The sequence below is a fragment of the Meles meles genome, chromosome 6 (genome assembly GCF_922984935.1).
Source record: "Meles meles chromosome 6, mMelMel3.1 paternal haplotype, whole genome shotgun sequence".
NCBI classification, from domain to species: Eukaryota; Metazoa; Chordata; class Mammalia; order Carnivora; family Mustelidae; genus Meles; species Meles meles.
The window spans coordinates 34,381,368-34,400,127 of NC_060071.1; the positions used below are offsets into that span (position 1 = coordinate 34,381,368).

Genomic DNA, 18,760 nt, shown 5'->3' on the forward strand with positions numbered 1-18,760 from the left:
TGCTACCAGCTCCAAGGGCTCAAACTCCCGAGCCAGCGTCCCGGCCTGCTTGGGGGCCCTGCAGACTCTGGGGGGTGCAGAGACCAGCACCAGTCCTTCTCTGCACTGGAGCCAGACAGGGCAGGTAAGCGGGGAGGGAGAGACAGGAGCGGGCAGGGGAAGCACTACTTAAGCACACAAGAAAGTCTGAGAAGCCGCCTGGAACCTTTAGGCGGAGAGACCAACTTCACCGTCAGGCCCAGAGAGACAGAGAGAAAAACAAAACCAAGAGCAGGAGAGAGGAACAGAAAGGGAAAGACAGAGTATAGAGAGGGAGAGACACAGAGATGGACCGAGAGTGAGGCAGAGACAGAGAAGTAGAAGGTGGGACAGAAAGGTGAGAGAAAGGCAGACTGAACCAGACAGGGTGAGAGTGGGATAGAGAGAGGCGGTAACAGGGATGGCAAGAGAGACTGATGGACTGGGACAGACTGGCAGCAGGACAGGACAAAGAAAGAGAGAAAGGAGCCAGATGGGAGATAGTGACAGACACACCCACCTGTAGGCACCAGTGGGCAGAGCTTCTGCTGTATTCTCATCAGACAGAATGCTGAGAGGTATGTCTCAGGCGGGCATCTTAACTAACTCTGGGGGTCTTCTCCCAACTCCAGGGACTGGGTCCTAGACAGGGTCCCTAACCACAGAAGGGCGGTTTCTGGGCAAGGACCTGTGAGCTCTGTGTGTACAAAGGGCATAGGAGGAGGGAGGATCTCTGGCAAGACTTCTAGCTCAGTCACTGCCCTGCCACATCATGTAGTTTCTCTGAGCCTCAGTTTCCTCTAGATGTGTTGGTGAATATGGGTAGAGCAGGGGTCTCTGAGATCTCCTTCTGGCCTAAGATCTGGCCTCAGCTCAGGCTTTTTCTCTGCAGCTAATTTACTGCTCTGTCCTATTTAACTCATGACTCTACCTCATAATCCAAGATGGCTGCCTGATATCCAGCCATCTCAACTTCATTTCAGCCATCTGGAAGGCGGAAGGAATAAAGAAAACATTGCTCTTTTAAAGAACATCTCTTTTCAGAAGCTATAGTCAACACTTCTTTTTCCACCTCATTGGTCAATACCTAGTCTCAGGGCTGTATGTAAGCTTCAGGAGAGGCCAGGGGGATATGCAGTACTAGGCTGGGGACTGAATCCATTTCACACAGCTCAGTGAAGTTGGTACAGCTCTTCTCACACAACAGGCTTCAATACAGCCTTAACGTGTTTTCCTTTGATTTACTAGTTGAATAAATAGACAAACAGATAGATAGGTTTTAAATATACATTTCAAACAAATGAAAGTCCCCCTTCATTTGCAGTCATTTCTCCCCCGTATGTGACCACTATGAACAATCTGCTGTGTGTCTTCTCGATTCATTTTTTAATGTATTTACACACACATCATGCACGCATGTGTGTACGTGCTCGTGTGCATGTGCACACCTAGCTTAAAGCAACATGGAGTAGGATTGTGATTTACGAACTGCTTAGCAATTTGCGTTCATGGTTATTGTACTTGGCACTGTCTTGGCGGTTTCACCATGCCAGGCCATGAACAAGTACCTTACCGTACAGACTTAGCAAAGCTGATCCATGGATATTGGACTCATTGCCAAGTTTTGCATTACCAATGGCCTTGGGAGATGCCCACTTCCCTGTGTATACATGCAAATTTCTTTGAGGGTAGAGTTCCTGAAAATGGGCCAAAGGTGAATTCTCTCTTTGAGTTGTGAGTTTACCCCTTTCTGTGTAAAAATCTCTTTTCACGCTGAGCCCTCTGTCTGGGATCTTCACTCTCATGGGGAACCAATCTCACAGCCTAAAACTTGTGTTCCTTAGGCTGCCCACCCTTTTGTTAACTGTACCTTCCTTCTCCTTGGAGGTGGAGGAAGGGGCCTCTCCAGGCATCTGTCGCCTGGGGATTTAGGGCTCTGCCATCTTTATCACTTCCCATCTTCTTCCCTAGTGCTTCCCTCCCTTCCCTAGTGCTGTTTACCCCTCTGGGGAACCTCCTCTAGAAGGAGGAGGAGGGGAGAGCATGGTGAGCCTCAGCCTGCTTCCAGCTGATGGAGGGATGGAGATCGCCTCCAGCGGATGGACGGATGGACGGATGGATGGATGGACGGATGGAGATCGACCCACTGTCCCTGCATCCTCAGGGGGTCACAGACATGGGCTTGGGATGAACAACAGGCCCCAGAACCCCAGCCTTCTTCCAGAGAGAGACTGGGCCATGAGGAGTTGAGGAGAAGGCTCTCCCCCCTGAATGGATTGTTCCTGAAACTCAAGCCCCAAAGCCCCATGAAAGTGTGACCCTCAGCCCAGCTGGGCAGCAGCGGGAGGCTGATCGGGTTATTAAAAGCTTAGCCTGTGGTTCCCCTCTGGCTTGGAGCAGTTCATCAGGCCATGGCCTCCCGGGGGTGATGGATGGTGACAAATGAGAGGAGGTAGGGGGTTCCTGAGCCCATCCAGGGCCACAGCTGGGGAAACTCAGCCATCAAAGCCCTATGCAGGCTTCTCCACTAGAGGTGATTCTGAGGGCCAGGGAGATCAAGTTTCGGGCAAATGGTTTCTGGAGGTGGAGAGGCTCCTCTGGAGACAAGCCGTCCTGTGTGCTGTGTGGGGCCCAGCCTGGCGGTGGGCCGGAGCTGGAGAGATGGGGGTGGGGTGGGCTTCTCTGATTCTGCACAAGCAGGAGGCCTAGGGTGGGGGAAGGAGGCCTGAGGGGTGGGAGGAGGGGGCAGGGCCAGAGCCAGCGGGAAGGAGGGAGCTTTCTGGGAAGAAATCAAAAACCTTCCAAAGCAGGTGCTGGGGACCCTGCTTGGGGGCCGTCTGCTGAGACGGAGCAAGCAGCCAGCCCTCCGGGATCCTAGCCAGAGCTGGGGCTGGCACTCAGAGGAGGCCTCAGTTGTTGGGGAGCACTCTGTGGCTGGAGCCAAGCCTCGTGGGCAGGTAGGACCGGAAGAGGTGGGGGAAGAGGGTAAAGGCACTTCAGTGGGCACAGAGCCCGCCCCAACAAGGGCTTTGGAGGCAGGAAGGTGGCTGGATTGGTAGGGGGAAGCAATTCTGAGGGAAGAAGTTGGAGACCTGGAGATGGCTGTACTGGGGGGATGCTGGGGGCCAATGTTGACTCCAAAGACTGGAAGATGTCAGAAGTGTTGTGTCTGAGTATGGATTTCTGGGAGAGATGGATGGAGAGCCCTAGCCTGCGGCCAGCAGGGAACAAGAAGAGAGAACTCAGAGAGAGAGAGAGGGAACCCAGGGGATCTGCCTAACAGTCAGTTCCTCAGTGAGGAGGGAGGGCAGCACAAAGTCTACGTCTCAAGGCCAGACCATGGTGATAAAATGCCAGGAAGGTGGTGCCAGGAAGGAGAATCCGGGGCTCCTATAGCTGGGGGAATCTTCGTGGCCTTCTGGCCAGTCCTTCTTTGAAGGCCAGAAACCCTCTGTAGCATCTTGATGCTACCACCCTCTTCTTGATTACCTCCCCTGATTGGGGGCTCACTCCTCTGTGTGAATAAGAAAGCTACTTTTGTCCTGGGCTGAAATTGGCCTCCCTAGCTTCTCTCCTCTGAGTCAGTTCTAGCCTAGCTCTCTGGGAGGGTAGGGACACGCTGCTCCCGGGTCCAGACAGCTACCTTCCTCCTACTCCTCACCAGTGTCTACACTCACACCAGAGCAGTCTGGCTGAGATTCCTCATGGCTGATGGTGTTGGTGGTGAGGGGGACAGGAGAATTCCAGGAAGGGCATGTCGGGTGATGCTTCTTCTTCTTCTTCTTTTTTTAAAGATTTTATTTATTTATTTGACAGACAGAGATCACAAGCAGGCAGAGAGGCAGGCAGAGAGAGAGAGAGATGGGGAAGCAGGCTCCCTGCCAAGCAGAGAGCCTGATGTAGGGCTCGGTCCCAGGACTCTTGGATCATGACCTGGGCCGAAGGCAGAGGCTTTAACCCACTGAGCCACCCAGGCGCCCCTCGCGTGATGCTTCTGATCTACCCTCATGGCAAGGGAGGTAGGAGGTAGAGAGTAAAGGGGTAGAGAGCCATCCACACTCTCCTGTCATGAGCTTAGCAGCCAGCGACATGCCTTCCAGCCACTGAGTGGGGCCAATCTGTGTCTGGGGACAGGTTAGGCACCCGTGTCAGCTTGATACATGGATGCTGTGTCAACAGGGGCAGGCCCGGAGCTCATTGGCCTGCATGGGTTTGAACCTGACTTGGCTGCCTCTCCACAGGGTACCTCATGGGCAGGACCACGTTGCATAGGAGGCCATACCCCCTCTCTTGGACCAAACATCCCTTGGGCATTTTCTGCTGCAAAACCGGGGATCAGGGATGGTGCCGAGGCTCCCTGAGGGGTCACTGAAGTTTGGGTGCTGTGCAACTTTTGCGGGGATCCAGCCCAAAGCAGAGAGTCCAGGGCTGGGATGGGAGGGTGGTGGGCAATGGGGTCTCTGGACCTTCTCCAGCTTCTCACCATAGTTCTGACCATCAGGCCCCAACTTGTGCTTGATTTGCCTGTGTCTGATAGTCCTTGGAATGTGACCAAAGTTTGACCAAGGTCATGGTATGATACTGACCTTCTGGGGGCGACACCGAGGTTCCAGGAGTTTTTGTGGTGTTACTATAATTCTGGGGATAGTGCTGGGATTCTGGAGGTGCTCTGGAGGATCGGGGAACCCTTGGGGACGTTTCTAAGATTTGGGGGATGCTGCTGGTCTTCCCCGTTGCCTCTGGCCCACTGTTAGCTCCTTTTAAGCCTAGCACTTGGCCCTTTGAGGATTTTGATAACCACAGGCTGCTGAAGGCACACACGTGGGCCTCTGTTCCTGGACGCAGACATTCCTCAGATTTAATCAACTTGAACAAAAACATGGGGAGGAAGGAAGCCCTGTCCCAAGGACTTCATGGGCCAGCTCCGGCCCTGGGGCAGAGCAGAGCAGCTTGGTGGCAAGATGGCCTTTGTCTTCTCGGAACCCAGCAGCTTTTTGTGACCCCTGTCTTACAGTGAGCAGGGCTTAGGCACCCCCCAATCTGTATCCCTTGTGTCCTGGCCTGCTCCTCAGGTATTGGCACCAGCCTCTTCTGAATGTACCCATGTGGGCTCACGCAGGCCACAGCTAGGTGGCCCGGACCCCTGCCCCAACTTCTTGCCTTCCAGACTCCCCTTCTTAGCTCCCCTAAGGCACCTCATTCTTGCTACCATTGCTGACCCTGTCTGACCTTGGGGCTCTGCTCCAGGACACCTCCTCCAGGAAGCCTCTAAGACTGTCTGAGACATATCCTTATTCCCCCTGCCACCTCTCTTCTGAGAGCTTCTGAAGTCTGTCTCTGAAGTCCCTCCACTCTCCAACCCCTCCTTCCCTGATGGCAGGTACCAGCCTCTGACTCTTCTGGGCATGAGTCAACCTTTAAGCCAACTCCCATGGGTCGGTTATAGACTCTGCTGCCAGGCAGAGAAATTCTCCAGGAACAACTCATTACCATTCTTCTCTTGCCAGTACATTTCCCAGCCTACCTGCCGTCTGGCCAGATGACACCTTTCCTGACACCTTGGCACCAACCCTCCCATTTCACAGATGTGAGCACAGAGCCATTCCAGCTCCAAGCTGAGGAGGTGTTTTAGGGTCAAGAAGTGGGGTCCCCCTCCTAGCCTGAGCCTACAACCACCCAGTATCCGTGGATCATGGATCTCCGACTGGCTTGCCTCCCTCCCTACCCCTCCCAGTGTGGATGGGGGAGTGGGGGTGGGTAGAAGACAAAAGGGGACACCTGGGTAGTCACAGCCTCTGTGGCTTTGACCTTCTTGCTAAAGCCAGTGCCTGGTGTGCTGCCTCCACATTCTTGGGCCATGAAGTCATTGAGGGCAGGGAGTCGGGGCCTCCAGAGAGCAGAGCCCACAGCCAAAGAATCTCCAGGCTGGAAGCCTCACCTCTGCTGGGACAGAGGAGGGGTTGAGACCCCAAGAGGCCAAGGGAATCCCTCACAGTCACACAGCCAGCGCCAGGGTTCAAACCTAGGTAAGGCTGCGTCCGCAACAGGGCCCTTCTCATTGCCTTACAGGAACCGGTTCCCATCACCAGAAGGGGCCCCATCAAGGCGCTGCCTTCTGTCCACTGTGCCCACCCCCCAGCAGAGAGGAACAAAGCTCACAGTTTCCTCACATCTGGTTAGGGCCTCCCTGAAGGCAGCCTCTGCATCTCCCCAGTGAGGAGGGAGGTGATATCTTGGGCACTGGGGTATCCCTTGGGGGAAGCCGCTGGAAGGTACCTGCCAAAAGTCCCTTTCGGCGCGGAGCGGGGTTTGGTTGGGGAGAGGTGCGTGGGGTAGGGACTGGGTCTGGGACTGGGTCTGGGATCGTCTGCGCCCCTCCCTGCCAGGCTGGCTGCAGCCTCTGAGGGGGAGAGAGGCTCCTTCAGGCAGCCTGAATGTCTTTCCTCAGTGTCCAGCTGGGTACCCCTCTCTTCCTCCAGGTCTCTGCTCAAATGTCACCTCATCTGAGGGGCCTTCCCTGACCATCCAGCCTAAAGCAGCCACCTCTTGTCTGTCTGTCTCTATTTTCCCTCTCATCGCTCTGACACCTTTTTCTCCCCACTATGCCCCAGTGCCTGTTTAGAGTCGCTCTCTTGCTCATTGCGACATTCTCAGCTTGTAGAACCTTCCCTGGGATGCCATCAGGATGCAATGAACCTTTGTTGCATGAATGGATGCATGAAGGAATGAATGAACAAACCACACTGGGGAGTCTTCCTCCAGGCAAGGAGGAAGCTTCTGACAGAGTTGCCCAGCGATGACCATTTCTGCCTTGTATAGAGGGAGAGAGCTCCCCGTCACAGACTGGACTCCAACTGCTGGAGTTATCACTGGCAGATCTAAGCAGATAGAAGTTAGTTGCCCTCTAGGCTGAGGGTCCAAAACTCCTGAGCAGAGAAGGAATGCGGGGCTCTGAGTTGGAGCAGAGGCTACACACTGGCCTGCCTAGTGCAGGTCCATGGAGGAGTGACAGTCGCTAGAATGAACAATGGCTGGGCCAAACCCAACTTGCAAAGTCCTCGTTGCCTGAGAGCCTGTACTGTGTGCTGGCGGATTAAGGGAGGAGGAAGAGAAGAGGCAGCGTTCTGCCCCCAGGTCCTCAGAGCCAGGCTTGGGAGGCTGGATTTACCCCAAGTTCCCAGGAACAGATGGGCAGTGTGGGCTCCTGCATTGCATCACAGAAAGTTTAGGCTCAGTTCTGAGTCTGCCACGGACAACTCTGTGGGGTGGGGGAGGGGTGGTCTGAGCCCACTTCCTGGAAGAGGGTCATTGGGGAAGGAGGGGGGAGCAGGCCAATAGAGCACTCAGGCCCTAGTCCTGGAAGGCTTCATGGGCCTGGCTACTAGGTCTGAATGGGAAGATTTTAGGATTTCAAACTCTGTCTCTGCTGAGCCCACACCCCCTCAGGGGGCTGTTCCCTCTTCCAGGAACACGCTTCCCTTTCCCCACACCCTCTGCACAGCTGACTTTTCCTTGTTCTCAGATCTCCGTGAATCAGGTTTCTTTTTTCGGGAATCCCCCATTTTTTTCGGACCAAATTCAGCTTCCTGTGGTATACCTCAGGCATTCTGTGCCTTCCCTTTGTAGACAGAAAGACTCAGAGTGGTAATTATTTACCTACTTTTCTGTGTCCCCCCCGGAAATGTCAACTTTCACATCCCAGGGCCCAGAATAATGCCTACACTTAGTAGTTGTTCAATGAATTTATGCTAGAAGAAGAAATGGATGAATGCCTTTAGGAAAAAAAACAAAACAAAACTTGTGGAATGAGTGCCTTAGCTGGGGAGGGCCAGTTGCCCAGGGCCCTCCCAGGGCAACTGGAAAGACAGGGACCTGTTTAGTGGGTCTGACCCCCGCCCGGGGACAGGGCCTGAGAACAGCTCACTGTCTTTGTCTGCATCTTGTCTCCCTTCTGGGGCCAGTTGGGGGAGGGGAGCCAGCCAGGGGTACAGCTTCTGGGGCAGGGTGGGGGGTGGGTGATGTTGGATGGAGAGGAAGGAGGAAGCCCCAGCCTCTGCCTGGGCCCAGCCTTCGTCACCCTCACCCCACAGCGTGGGAGGAGCCCAAGGCAGGAGGGGTTCTTGCTTACCCGTGGGTCTGGTTTGTGTTTAAAGGCCTAATCTCTGCCTCAAGAGGGTGAGTTATCTCCTTGTGAAATCAAGTTGGAGAAACTAGAATGTTTTACCAGTGAGACACATGTTGCCTCCTTCATGGAAACCCAGGGGAAGGAGTGGACAGGCTCCCCCTCCCCACCTCTACCCCTGGTCCAGCCCCAGCTGTCTCCTTGGGTTGCTGCATGCTGGACTGTGTGTGCGTAGGACCCTGCAGATGCAGAGGCGGGAGGTGTAGGTGCTTTGGGGAGGCAGGTATGTGAGCTGGGCCAGCTGCCTGGGACCCTCCTGGACACATCCATCCAGGGCTCCAGTCACCGGTGGAGCTGGGGCCTCCCACCTGGGAGGGGCACTTTGTCAGGACCATGATATGATCCCATCACTGAGGGCCAAAGGAGCCAGAAAGGGGCAGCCTAAGGCTGGGGGATGGGGGTAGGGGTGGGGAGGTGGTCTGGCGGTGAGTCAAAGAAAGAGGGGGATGGGGCTGACCCCTGAGGGCAGGAGGGACCTGGAGCCCAGCTGGGAGGGTCCAGTTGGGTTGGGCCCGCCTGCTGCCCGCCCACCCTTTCATCTCTGTAGCTCCTTCCTCCCTGCCCTTCCTTGAGTGTGTGTCTGTGGGTCATTTGGGTGGCTTTGGGGAGGGGGAAGGAAGGGGGGTGTCTATGCGGGCAGCTTGGATTGGACAAACTTTCTTTGAAAATGGTCCTTTGCACAGAGGCTGGTGGTCAGACAAACAGTCAGGCGTTCCAGCAAGAGCCCAAGGACCCCGAGGGGCACACTCGTCCCAAGGGGATAACTATCTCCTGCAGGAGCAGGCAAGACGGGGCGGGAAGGGACGGGAAGGGACTCGAGAAGCCCTTCCCCTTTTCCCGTGCTCGCTGGCCCAAGCCCTCTCTCCCAGACCGGCTTTTCCCAGAGAGCTAAAAGCAAGAAAGTAACCTTCGGGATTAAAGAGAAACGTTTCTTTGTTTGGTTTCTTTCTTTCCTTTTTTTTTTTTTTTTTTTCTCCCTAAGCCTCTTTTCACATCTGTAGTGGTTTTCCCCCACTTGTCCAGGGGAGGGGGGGCAGAGGAGAAAGGCCAGAGAATGTCGTCCCAGGCCGTGGGGAACCAGACCTCCTCCGGGGTCACAGATGACTACTCCAACTGGTACATCGACGAGCCCCAGGGGGACCAGGAGCTCCAGCCAGAGGGGTAAGTCTGTCTGCCTGCAGAGTGGGGTGTGGCAGAGGTTTCTGATGGGGGGATGGGGAAGCCCCCTGGGCAAGGTCCTGGGCCAGGCTGTCACTTAAAACACCTGTGTGGTTTGTTAAAAATACAACCTCCCGGGCCTTCTCCTTACAAATTCAGATCTAGCCGGTTTGGGGTGGTTTTGGCCGGTGGCTGGGAGGCAGAGTGCCCGCTGAGTGGATGCGGGAAGCTCCCCCTGCCTTCAAGGGGTTGCTTTTCCCAAGGGTGACCATTCTGGGTGCCTTGTTTGCCAGCTGTCAGGCTCTCTGCTCAGCCCAGGGCAGGGAGAGGCCTGAGGAAGAAACCCTGGGGGGAGGGTCCTTGAGGAAAGATGGCGCCCCCATGCCTTTGGCGGGCTCTGAGTCTCCATGAAGATGAGGAGGGCCTTTCTCTTTAGCAGGAGTGCTCAGGCGAGCCCAGGGGAGGGAGGCTGCCTCAGCCCAGTCCTGTGTGGCCAGAGGACACGCGGCTCCCTTTGCCAGGCCCTATCTTTGTTTAGTCTGGGCAGCCCCCTGGCAGAGGGGCTGGGCCTCCCTGGGCCCCACAGGCTGCTAAGGACGCCTGGTCTGTGTGGGCCCTGGTCTGTGTTCTCCCCTTATTGTTCCTGGCCCTCGTCCCATCCCCCACCTCCCTGCTCTGTCTGAGGGTTTGGGGAACTGGAAAGGTGAGGCTGGGGAGGAGGGGGTTGGCTGAGCCAGATGTGCACACACCTGCTTTCCATCAACAACTGAAACTAGAGAAGGAGAAAGGCTGGCATGCCTCCCCGGGGGCTGGGGCTGCGGCCTGGCCAGTCTTGGGTCACCCGGCAGGGACAGAGGCCCTGTCTAGGCCTCAGGCTGGGAGGACTCAGGGTGCTGGCCACCTGGTCAGTAGCTCTGTGTCCGCAAGGGTGTTTCCCTCGCCGGTCCCTGGCTGATCTGGACAGCCTGCGGGCTCCTCATGTCCCTGCTGCACATTTTTGGAGTGGAGAAGCAGCAGAATGGGGAGGGGCCCAGGAAGCCAAGAGGATACGGCTCCTGATCTGGGGTAAGACTCAAGCTGCTGCTGTGTCCTTGTGAGCCTCAAGGCCTGGGCGTTGGCTGGGGCCAGGCCCCTCAGCTCTGGCCTCAGAATGAAGTGGGGTACCTAGCAGGGCCTGAGTGATAGGGAGCACTGGCTCTGATGTGTGAGGCATCTGGGACCTGCAGCCGCCTTCTCCCACCGCAGGGAAGAATGAGGTTTGTTTTTGACTCCACTTACTATAATCCCAGTGGCACTGCTTGTCCCTCAAACCCCACTCCCAAAAGTGGAAGCTCAAGGGGAATCCCAAGGAGATGAACTTGGGCCCACTTCTCCCTGAGTGAGTCAGACACCCAGGGAGATGGTGCACCGAGGCTTCGAGGAGCCCCTGATGGTGGGCCCCCTCTGTACCTCAGGATGCCCCCGCAGGCTGGGGTTCGGGCTGGTGGGCGCTGGTGACAGTGACTGGCCGGACTCAGTCTCCTGGTCATACTTGTCCAGGTGCCCTTCTGGTGGAAAGTCCTGGTTGAAAAGATTGGGAGGGGAGTGAGTCTGACAGGGTGGGATGTGCCCTCCAGGGTCTTCTGTGGGCACAGGACTGATCTGTGGCAGCCCAGCTGGCCCTTTCCTACCCCTGGAGCCCCCTGGAGCTCCCCCACCCCCGACCGGGTCATGTACCCAGCCTCACATCTGCCCACATGTTATCCACTTACCACTAATACTAAGTTTCTCAGCCAGAGCCTGGGGACACGAATGTCCTGTGGCAGCAGTCCAGGATGACACTCACCTCCCCACTACTTCAAAGGGCTGCCTGGGGAATTGGAGGCTTCCCTCCTGGCCTGCCCTCCTGGCAGGAGGCCAACACCAGGGCGATCTGCAGGCCCTTCTGCTGTGGGGTGAGGGGTTGGGGCATGGGGATCAGGCCTCTGCCTTCCCCTCTGAGGGCCCTCTGTAGGCTCCCACTCAGAGACTGACTTCTGGAAACAGCTGTCTTGCTCCTTATCTCAGTGTCCTCACCACTCAGCAGTCTGGCCTCTGTCTCTGAGTATCTGAGACCAAGCCTCGCTTCCTTGGCTGCCTGTGATTCTGGTCCTCGCTTCTCCTCTTGGAATAAGGCCTAGAAGTCTGCGATCATTCTGGAAACCCCCCTTCCCCCTGCTCTTCCATCTCAGGCATGTACCTTCTTCCTTCTACACATCTCTGAGGGACAGCCTGTTGTCTCCCTTCCCTAGCCGCTGCTGATGCTCAACTCCTTGACAATGCAGATTTTCAACTGTTTTTGACGTGTAGAAATGACACTTTCATATGGTTCAACTTAAAACTTCCTTCCATACTTCTTACCTCTACCCTCCTGGTCAGATGTGGGTGCTACAGCCCGAGGACCTCAGTTTGAATCCTTACTCTGCTATTTTCCTACCTGTGTGATTTAGGCAAGATACTTAACCTCTCTGAGCTTTGGTCTCCTTGTCTACCCAAGGGGGATAATAGTAACACCGACCTGGCCAGTAATACCCGAGTTAACACATGGAACAAAGAGCACATAGTCAATTCTTAGTGAGTGCTAGTTACTGCTGTTGTTATTATTCAGAGTGGGCCACAGAAATCTCCCCATATTCAGAACACCAGCCTGCTCCAACATCCTCGATGGCTCCCTAGTGCCTCCCATGCCGGCTGTGACCTGCTCCCGGCCTGCCCACAACCCTGGAGACTGCAGGCAAACGAAAAGACTTGCCTGGCCCCAGCCGCACCATCTGCTCCCTGTCACTTCCCATCCTCATGTTCCTCCCTCTACACGGAGCTCCCTTTCCCCTTCTTTGCCTCAAAAGATACCAACCATCTTTTAAACTCAAATCAAATGCCACAAGGCAAAGCGTAGGACCAAACACTTGATTGCTCCACCCAGATGAGAGGCTCAACTACAATTCTGAGAAGGAGAGGTCTGGGAGGCCTGAAGCAGTCAGAGGCTTCCTGGAGGAGGGGGCTGAAGTGGCCTTGAAGGCCAGGAAGAATGGGTGAGAAAGAAGAGGGGCCCAGGTTGGGGTTGAGCTGGCCTGCTCTGTTTCTCCCATGCCTTCCCCTGGGAGGCCCTGTCTCCTTCAACCCTGTAACCTCAGAGCTTGACCTGGGGCTGGTGCAACATGAGGGGCCTGCAACCCTGGAATGAGCCTGAGAAGGCTGAGCTGGGCCAGCTTGCAGAGGAGAGATCAGAGACTGAGGGAGGTGGTGGGTGGAGCCCCAGGGTCAACAGCCTGGAAGCCCAAAGGCGCTGCACACCCAGGAGGGGGTGGGGGTCCCAACACAGGCCTGACCCAGCCTTGCCTTGCTCTGCAGAGTGGTGCCTGCCTGCCACCCCAGCGTGCTGTCAGGGCTCCTCCACGCCTGCCTGGCTGTGCTGTCGGTGAGTCTACCCCGGGGCTGACCTGTTCACCACCCATTGCCAAACTGGGTGGGGCGGCTGGGGGGGGGGGGGCTTGTGTTCCCTGCTGGGGCTGGCCAAGGAGGACCCCAGGAGCCCCTGCTCTGGGAGTTCTCCCAGGGTGGGGACCCAAACCAAGATATGGGCCAAAGTCCAACCTCTCTCTTTGTCACCGTTCTCTTGGCCAGTCCCCAGTATGCCCCGTGATTTTGCCCTGGGGGGTAGGGGTGTCCTAGGTGTGGAGGCCAAGGCCTCAGTCTCAGCCCCTCGGGGAAGGCCTGGGCACCCATGGCCTGCTCTGTGCTCTCCTTTCAGATCCTTGTGCTGCTGCTGCTGGCGGTGCTCACCAGGGTACGCCGGCCCCGGCCCTGCTGCGGGCTCGGCAGATCTGGACTGTTCCAGTTGGTGCCAAGGCCCGGGAGCCCCCACTTGGGTGGCCCAGCTGACAGGGCCACTCTGGGACGGTGGGGGTTCGTTAGGTACCTAGAAGTCTGCTCTGGCCTCAGTGACACCCTCTACTGCTTTCGGCCTGGGGGCTCTCACTACCTTGACCTGGACCTCCAGGTTTAGGCAGGAGCTACAGAGGGAAGGGGAGGCCCTACTCAGGCCCACCTGCTCCTATCCCAGACCCAGGGAAACACCAGCCTGACTCCTGGATGCATTTCCTGTGGTGGCCCATGGTCTGGACAGGCGATGGCCATCCCATGCCATCTTGACCCTTGTTTCCCTTGAGGGCCTCACCCAGATCATGATGCTTAATGGTAGATTATGAGGGACAGATCCCAGCCCAGTCCCATGGCTGGGACTTTCTTTTCCTGTCTCCTTCAGTCCTACAAACCCAGATCCTGGGACAGGGATGACCCTGAGGTGGAACTGGGCAGGCTCATATGGGAGAGACCAAAGGTTTGGGGGAGGTGGCAGTTGGAGCCCCAGTGTAGACAGCCTTGACCCTCAGGCCCAGGCCACACACCAAGGTGAGTCCCACCATGATGGTCTGGTGGAAAACTCACCTGGGTATCTGTCACTGGGAGGCCCAGGTAAAAGTTTGCCTTGTCTATCGGGGAGAAGGAAGCAGGATGGAAAGGAGGCGGTTGGCTTCAGGGCATGAGGTCAAGCTGGACAGAAGCAGAGGGTCTGAGTGGCTTGCCCTGAGCCCAGAGGGCTGATGCCTGGGACAGCTGTGCCCGCTGTGTGCCCTCTGCCCCAGGCCACACCCAGGGCAGGGTGGGGGCTGTTGCCTAAGGATGTTGTGACTCTCCGAGCTCTCTGAAGGTTTGCCAGCCCAGACAGACTGATTTGTGTGGAGGCAGCTGTTTCCTGGAGCTTCCAGGGTGGGCGGAGGGAGCCGCTCGGGCTTGTTCCCGCTGTGTGCCTGTGTATGGGAGTGGGGGACGGGGTAGTTCTTGAGTCACTTGGCCACAGGGCCCAGAGCTTGGTGCACAGGAGGTCCCCCACTGATACATGTGGAATGAATGGATGATGGGGAAACTTTCCATCTGGAAAGTTCCCATCTCTACCCGCCTTGATGTATGGAACGTGGCATGGAGGAATGGCAGTGCAGGGCCCAAGTGACTTCCTCCTGTCCTGTCCCTGTCTCTGCACCAGCCCCGTGGATTTCCTGGCAAGGGACACGACCTGGACAGTGCCTGCGGCTGTCTTTGTGGTCCTCTTCAGCTCCTTGTGTTTGCTGCTCCCTGCAGAGGACCCGCTGCCCTTCCTGACCTTGGCTTCACCCCCCAGCCAAGGTACCCAGTACAGCTAAGACCCTGGGGCTGGATTGGTGGGACGGGCTGAGTGGGCGTCTGGAGCATGGGGCGGGCTCTTCTGTAGTGAGTCAGGGAGCTCCCATCCCCATCTTGAGCCACTGCCCAGAAGATGCTGTCCTGCGGACCTCCCAGCCGCAGTGCACGAAACCGGCCCTTCGTTGGTCCCAGCTTCTGGGTCACTACTGCCCTCTCCACCTTCTCTGTTCTTGTGCCAACCCCTGCCCAGAACGGTGCAGGCCTCCGAGAATGAAGGAGGGTGGGAAGGAAGTAGGAGGGGTTCTGGACAATTGGGCTGGACTCGAGGAAGTGACCGCACAAGGACAGCTGCCACCAAGAGGGGCCACTGTCCTCCACATGACCTCTTGAGATCAGCCAGTGCTCACAGTGACTCTGCTCAGTGTGGATGGCAGCTTGTTTCACGCTGGAGGCTGCCGGGGGTCAGGGGAAGGAACAATAAGGAAGTCATAGCTTAGTCTGTTGACAACTGACTAAGCACGGTGCTAAGCACTGTACATCTACTTTCTTGTTTTGTCTTGGGTAATATACCGCTATTATTTCCATTTTACAGTTGGAGAAATGGAGACTCCAAGAGGTAACTTGCCAGAGATCGCCAATGCTGGTGACTGTCGGAACCTGAATTTGAATGCGGGGCTCAGATGGGGGAGGTGGGAGAGGGGCCATCCTCTCCACCACGTGCCTCCCTCGGCCCATCTTGCCTTCCAGGGCCTTGGAAGATCCTCGCCCTCCTCTATTACCCTGCCCTCTACTACCCTCTGGCCGCCTGTGCCACAGTCCGGCACGGAGCCGCACACCTGCTCGGCAGCATGCTGTCCTGGGCTCACTTTGGGGTCCAGATCTGGCAGAGGGCAGAGTGTCCTCAGACACCCAAGGTAACCACTGACTCACGACAGCCTGAGGCAGGGGGGCATGAAGGACCCGTGTAAACCAGTGCGGCTCCTGTCCTCTTATTTACATGCTAGACTTCTCCGCTGCCTTCTGTGCACCGAATTCCACTCCTGTGAACACAGGCCTTCTGTGGCAAGAGCAGGGCACAAGGGCACTGGGACCGCCCCCAGGAGCTTCCAGCCTGGGAGGGGGCTGGGAGGGGGAAAGGGCCAAGGGGGAGGAAGAGGGAGCCTGAAATCCTTCCATTGTTGATTCCCAGCCTTCCTTTGGCCAGGCTGGAGTGGGAGCAAGGAGATGGAGGAAGGCAAGCCCTGAGTTGGGGGATGGTCTTGGAGTGCTGAAAAGAGAATTCTAGAACCTCACTGGCTGCTGGCTGGGAGCGCCTGAAGGGTGGAGGCCTAGGCCTCAGGCCAGACAACCTGAGTTTGAACCATCTTCTCCCTCCCTCCCTCCCTTCCTTCCACAAATATATTTGAAGCGCATAGTCTGTACCAGGGACACATCCCAGCAGTGAAATATAGCTGTGAACAGGATAGATGAAGTCCCTAGCGTCCCACGAGCAGCCATTCTAGAAGAGCAGATACAAAAAATAAATAAATAAAGCGAATGATGCCAAGTGATGCTAAGTGCTTTGAGGAAACCGTGTCACCATTCTGAGACTCAGTTTCCCTCCCTGTAAATGGAGTGGATAACACCTATCCTCCAGGGTAGAGATGAGGATTGGTTGGTTTTCTTGAGAGGGGGCACTGGGTTGGCCTTTTTCACCATCCAGAACTGGGCACATACTGAGCCGTCAGTAAAAACGGATTGAATTAACAAACAACTGAGTGAACGCAGGAGGGGCCCAGCCCTAGGAAGGACTCAGTGCCAGGGGGTAGGGCTTGGACTTCCCTGATGCCCAGGTCACAACTGTACCCAGTCAAAATGAGGCCTTTGTCTAGTTTTCAGAGGCCTGTGCCCAAAGCCCAGGAACAAAGGAACATAGCAAATGGGTATCCCTGGTCTCAGGTCCTATGGCAGCCCCCTGGGGCAGGGAGGAGGGAATTACATGAGTTCCTCTAAGGGCTGTGGGAGTCCAGGAGCCCGGGAGATGGGGGAGCACGTCCACAGGGCCTCAGAAGGGGAATGGTAGTGTTTGTGCTGAGCAACCCGGTTGGGGGCGGGCCTGAGAAGACCTCCGTCAGCCGGGTGGGAGTGAAGTGAGAAGGGAAATGGATCCTGGTCTTCGGTTGGGGGAGGAAGGTAGACGGTAGATATGTCTGGGGGCTCTGTCTGTCTGTCTAGATCTACAAGTACTACGCCCTGCTGGCTTCCTTGCCTCTGCTTCTGAGCCTCGGATTCCTGAGCCTTTGGTACCCGGTGCAGCTGGTGAGAAGTTTCCAGAACATGGCAGAAGCAGGCTCTGAGGTAAAGGGGCAGGCCTGGACTGGACTCCTATTAGCACTCAGGACACCCTGAACTCCTGCACCGCTGTTGGGTCCCCGTGCGTGGGCCCAGGTGCTCAGAAAATATTTGCTGAGTCACAAAGTGATGGGTTAGTCCTCCCTCCTGGACCGAACTTTGGACCAGGCCCTCGGCTGGCACCCAGGATCCCTGGGGGCATCCAGCAGCAGGCCCAGTGGGGAGCCAACAGAGGAGGCATGGATCAGAGGACAGGGCAGTCTGAGCTCTGCTTCCGAAACACAGAGGCTCCAGCCGGAGAAATGAGATAGGCCAGGAGACTTGTGCCTCCAAGGAGCTCTGCAGATGCCCACGAGCTCCAGGAAGCTCCTGGGGCACAGTCGCATTATGAATCAGTTCTAGGCTGGGTACGGTTGGGGTGGGCAGGGAGAACTGAGGCAGGCTGGGGGGCTTCCTGGAGGAGGTAGACTTCAGTAGGGGTCCTGAGGGACAGGGAGGATCTGGAGCAGGAAGAGAATAAAGAGAAGGCCTTGCAGGTGTAGGGAGGAGGAGTAAAGGGGCAGAGACGGATTGTGTCTGTTTTGTGCATGTGTAATTTGTAGCACTGGGCAGGTCTTGGTGCATGGTAGATACTCAGCCGCTATTTCAGAAGTTTTAGATGGATCGGTGGGTAAATTGAAGAGAGAGAGAACTCTTACAAGACAAGGTGATCTTACTAAGAAGCCTTCTAAGTGCCCACCAAGTGTCAGGCCCTGAGCGAGGGACTGCGGACTCAGAGCTGCAGACCTGTTTGACCCCCAGGGGCTCCCGGGGGCTGGGGAGATGCGGGCAGCAACAGATGGTCCGGTCACTGGTCACTGTGCCACGTGAGAAGTGCAGCCAGGGCCCCGCCCAAGGCCACGGGTGTAGGCAGAGACAGGGTCAAGTACTCTTCTCAGTGGGAGAGAAAGAAGAAGAAAACCACCCCACAGAGACCCTCAAAGGGAGGGGGACAGCCTCAGGAGAGGCTAAGGACACAGATGCCAAGGGGCTCGGTCACTCTTCAGTAGGGGAAGGCGAAGGCAAGCTCGCAGGGTGGCAGAGAGGACAGGGCAGCGAGCCGCCGGGGGGCCAGCTGCTGAGGGGTGAACGCTGGGTGTGGGCAGGAGCCTGGGGACTGATGCACAGGCGTGGGGCTGGGGTGGGCAGCTAGACTGCAGGTCTGGAGCTCAGGAGAAGGGCTGGCATGGAAATCAAAGAGGTCCCCAAGGAGGGAAGGAGATGAGGGGAGAGAGGCCTGCCAGCTCAGGTCCTCCAGCGGTCGCCCTGGGTCCTCCCCGGGGCCCACAGACTCTGGGTTGGGGAGCAGTAGGGACCTCAAGGATAGTCACAGCTGCCCTCCTGACGGTCACACTCCTCCGGGGGAGCCCGATGTCCCCTCACTTTTACAGCTGGCTCAGAAGAGGGGTGGCTCCCATAGGGTACCCAGGGTACCCATCACATTTCTCCCCCCTGGGACACTCTCCCTCCTCCTCCCTCTTCGCTGCTCACCTCTCCCTCCAGGCATGCCTGTCCTCCTGAGAAGTCCTAGGAGATAAAATCCTCTAGGCCCTGCAGCAGAGAGGTTTAAGCCTCAGAGGTCCCAGTCAAGCTTTGAGCTGACCCACACCTACTCTGGGTGTGTGTGTGTGTGTGTGTGTGTTGGGTTGCCATGACAACAAGTGATAGGCTTGTGTTCTCCAACCCATGGGGGCAGGGGCTCACCCCATCTTAACCATGGGCCTCTGCACTTGGCAGGCAGCTAATGGCCTGGAATGTGTGTTTGGGTTTTTTTGTTTGTTTTTTAGATTTTATTTATTTATTTGACAGAGAGACAGCGAGAGAGGGAACACAAGC

General features: G+C 56.6%; 1 protein-coding gene across 1 annotated transcript in view; it reads left to right on the forward strand.

The window, feature by feature from the left end:
• STRA6 (signaling receptor and transporter of retinol STRA6) overlaps positions 1–18,760 on the forward strand; it is a 29,827-nt gene continuing 11,067 nt past the window's right edge. The window contains exons 1-8 of the mRNA XM_046007111.1: positions 1–124; positions 9,183–9,361; positions 12,728–12,794; positions 13,128–13,291; positions 14,418–14,557; positions 15,147–15,170; positions 15,302–15,468; positions 16,769–16,891. Coding sequence (XP_045863067.1) covers positions 9,255–9,361; positions 12,728–12,794; positions 13,128–13,291; positions 14,418–14,557; positions 15,147–15,170; positions 15,302–15,468; positions 16,769–16,891 — 792 coding nt within the window. The 5' untranslated portion in view covers positions 1–124; positions 9,183–9,254. The remainder of the gene's footprint in view (positions 125–9,182; positions 9,362–12,727; positions 12,795–13,127; positions 13,292–14,417; positions 14,558–15,146; positions 15,171–15,301; positions 15,469–16,768; positions 16,892–18,760) is intronic.